Source organism: Trypanosoma conorhini (assembly GCF_003719485.1).
Source record: "Trypanosoma conorhini strain 025E chromosome Unknown Tco_14.4_contig_01156, whole genome shotgun sequence".
NCBI classification, from domain to species: Eukaryota; Euglenozoa; class Kinetoplastea; order Trypanosomatida; family Trypanosomatidae; genus Trypanosoma; species Trypanosoma conorhini.
In genome coordinates, this window is record NW_021705255.1 from 1 (window position 1) to 3554 (window position 3554).

Below are 3554 nucleotides of genomic sequence, written 5' to 3' on the forward strand. Positions count from 1 at the left end.
GATGCTACTGGGATATCACTGGCTGTAATGATTATTCGCTGGCGCGCGGCAGAGTGATCCCCTAATTATTGCCTCCCTATTCATACATAAATAATCAACGATATAAAAAAAAATATTACCTAAAATATTTCTTCATAGAATCAAACTGCTATTTTTTATTTGGAGTCCTTTTTGCTGCTGCTCGTTGCTGAATTTGGGCTTTTTTCGTATTCTTTCGTTGTCTCGCTGGCTTTCGCCGACGTTGGGTTGTTGTATCATTATTTACTTGTCTCGCTGACTGTCGCCGACGTTGGGCATTGTTTTTCGGTCTGAGACTTTCATCTGATACCGCCACCTGGTATTGACGTACCTCTTTATCCCAAAATTCCTTAATCCTCTTTTCCTCTTTCACTTTCCTTTTCTCCTCCTCGTTGTTTTTCTTTCCAGCTTTGCGTGTCCTCGTCTTCGGCTCATTTTGCGCGTCGGCATTACATTTCTGCCACGTGTTTATTGCCTCACTGTCTCCATGCTGCACGTAAATAATATCCCAATACAATTTTTTGGAAAAAGTTCCCCAGTTAATAAAATACTCTGTCATTTGCTCATTGAACAGCTTCACTTTGCTGACGGTGGTGTGATGCTGCTTCGCCAGAGTCGTCTGCAGCCCAACCATCGTCTTCCGGGGCGAGTCGACAAAGAAAAAGCCGTCTATCATCGGAAATCCCATGTCCAACGGCACGTACAACACCCCATACTCCACACCAATCTTCCCATCAATGTCTCTCAGTGGAGCTAATTCAACTGAACTGTCTGGATGCTTTGCAGGGTGCGATTGCAGCACACATGGCCGTGTCTCACGTCCCTCTGGTGGCTTCAGCGGCTTGAGCTGCTTTAGCACATTATCCACAAAGCCCCTGTCCGTGAATGCGTACACACCATACTTTTCCAGAACTTCTGACAAAAGCGAACGCCTCGTCCTCAACACTTGGTACAAAAAATCCCTTTGTTTGCCTATCGCTGTCAACTTGCCCATTAGTTTCTTCCCAAGATATGAACAGATCGGCAGGTTCACAAACGTCTCATCATCGTCTCTTCCTCTGATTCGGGCAGCCATCACCAGTTTGTGAGACGCGTCATCCGCAGGCCACATCGCCATACCTCTAATGAAAATGTAATTCTCGGCCGTCGAAGCGGTGATCAAATCCAAAGCACCATCAGCCGCGGTCAGGCGCCCCACATATTTGGTCCTATCAAAAATGAATCGTGGAATCGGTCCCACATAATCCATGCGTTTTTCAACCAACTTCCAGCGCTTCACCTGCTCCTGTGCTGACTGATTGCGCGTCTCCCAGGCACACATCGCCTTCGCATCGTATTTGTCAGGGCAATTCATAACGATAAGGTCTGCCATCATTTGCTTCGCCCACCCTTTGAAGTTCCTTTCGCTTGGGGAGGACAACACAATGATGCCCCATGATGTAGATGGCGGAAAAGCCCTCGACGGACCATGTCCCTTTTCATCCACGTCGTAGATAATATACCCTTTCATTTTACGCCGCCACGCCAAATCGTATACAAGGTCGGTTACATTGCCCGCACCGCTGCATACTGTCACCGATTTCTTCGTCTTGTCAAACACGTACGCCAAATCTCCCCCAAAACAGTAGACAACCACGTTGAGCTTCTTGGTTCTGTAGCGCAACAGCTGGTAGAGGATGTAGGAGCCTGCATTCATCGACTTCCCTATCCCGGGCGTTCCAAGCACGAGGCGCCGCCTCAAGTCAAAATATTGTTTCTCTTCAGTGACAAACTCTCCATCTAAATCGCCCTGGACGATCCTCCAAACACGATCTACCTCACGGTTAACGTAGCAGTCTGTAAGAGCCTGAGACATTACTAGCGAGTACAGCCACCCCGCCTCTGAAGAAACTATCATTAGCCTGGGGCGTGGTGCACGAATTTGCTCTGCATCGTCATCCAGTTGAAAAGTTATGCCCTGCATATTGTACACCCACGACTGGGCTGGTCGTTGGCCCTCTTTCACCTCCATTTTCTCCCCTTCGCCCTCGGGTAATTCCAAGACGTGGCTCCACCTCGCGTTGAGCACCGAGCGGTACAATCCCTCCGGTATCGGTCGGCTGGCAATTTCCGCTATCCGCCTTGCCCTTGCTTCTTCCCGCCCTTTCCTTTCTTCCTCTTCCTGCCTCGCCCTTGCTTGTTTCTTCTGTCTTGCCTTTTCGTTTTTCTCCACTACCTTAAGCGCGCTGTCAAGCTTTCCCAAAGAAACATTGGATACAATACCCTTCTGATCAAATTCCTTCCAGTGTTCAAGACAATCCACACCGTGCTCAGCAAGCTTGCGTGCGTCGGCATGTAGATTGGGTGCGTCCTTCAGGAGCTGATACGCTGGTACGCTGAGTACGCTGTCACGAAGCTCCGGGTCGGTGACGCACCTCGCAGGCATACGCGCAAACATCCACATTTTTACGCCGCGGCCTTCATCGACCACGAACCTGGAGCCAACGTACTTGCTAATGAAGTCGTTTAGCGTCATTTGTTCTGTAACATCTACTCCCTCCAGCAGCACGTCTTTCACCGTACTGGTGAGGGTCCAGCGTTGTCGTGCAGGTTTTTCTTCCACCCTTCGGCGCTGTGCAGGGGGTGCCGTGGAATCGCCACTGTCGGGTTCCGCCCTCGCATGCCGCTGCCCCCGCGGCAGATCAGTGGCGGAACTCTCCGCAGCACGCGCCCTCGTTCGCTTTGGAGGCATTGTTTCCTTGCTTGTTTTTAATTTGTAGTTGTTGTTGGCTTGAGCTGCAGCTGAACACCAACCACCAGCCAAAAAGAGAATGAGAGACAAAATAAATAGTCACAAAGACACACGACCCCCACGCAGCCGCATTCAGCAAGAGAGAAGGAAAGAGGAAGGGCCACCGCAGCCCACACGGTGCGGGGCACACACACACGCACTCACGCACGCACCGCACACACTGCCGGGGGCAGCGCAGCCAAATTAACCCCCGCCACCGCATCGTGCGGCCCCGCCACGCGCCCACGACGATGATCGCTCCTCCCCGCAGAAAGGAGTGTGAGTGCGTTTGCGAGGGTGTTGGACAACAGAGAGGCAACAGCGGCAGTCGGCCAAACAGAGCCGTCCCTCATCACGACACAAGAACAGAGTAAAACAACGAGGCAGATGTCAGCTCCCAACGCCAACGCACAGCAGGAGCGGAGGCGGAGCCCCCTCCCTCTCGGGTGCGTTTGCCGGCCCCTTGCAGCTCGGCATCATCGGAGTGACCGGCAGAAGCCACAACTAGGAAGCGTTCGTCCACCGCCACAACGTACGGCGGCATGCGCAGTCGCAGAGTACTGTTCCGTCGCGGGAATCACGCGGCAGCGAAACGCCCATCGAAGAAGACACACTTGAGCAGCATTTAAATTCCACCACCGTCGGATTCCGTACACACAGCCTCTGCGTACCAACGCACACCAAGGAAAACGAATAACAGCACCCATCCCTTCCATACAAGCCACGCAGTGACTGCGGCGCCTCAACGCCGATCGCCCTCACCTCG

General features: G+C 52.2%; 1 protein-coding gene across 1 annotated transcript, besides 1 other annotated feature; it reads right to left on the bottom strand.

Annotated features, from left to right (window-relative positions):
• Nucleotides 1-148: 148 nt before the first annotated feature.
• Nucleotides 149-2749, bottom strand: Tco025E_09524 (retrotransposon hot spot (RHS) protein; the record flags this gene model as incomplete). Its single annotated transcript, XM_029376341.1, has 1 exon — nt 149-2749. One exon carries the CDS (start codon nt 2747-2749, stop codon nt 149-151), a length of 2601 nt encoding a protein of 866 aa, XP_029223532.1.
• A 184-nt stretch (nt 2750-2933) lies between these two features.
• Nucleotides 2934-2970: a microsatellite.
• The last annotated feature ends 584 nt before the right edge of the window (nt 2971-3554 follow it).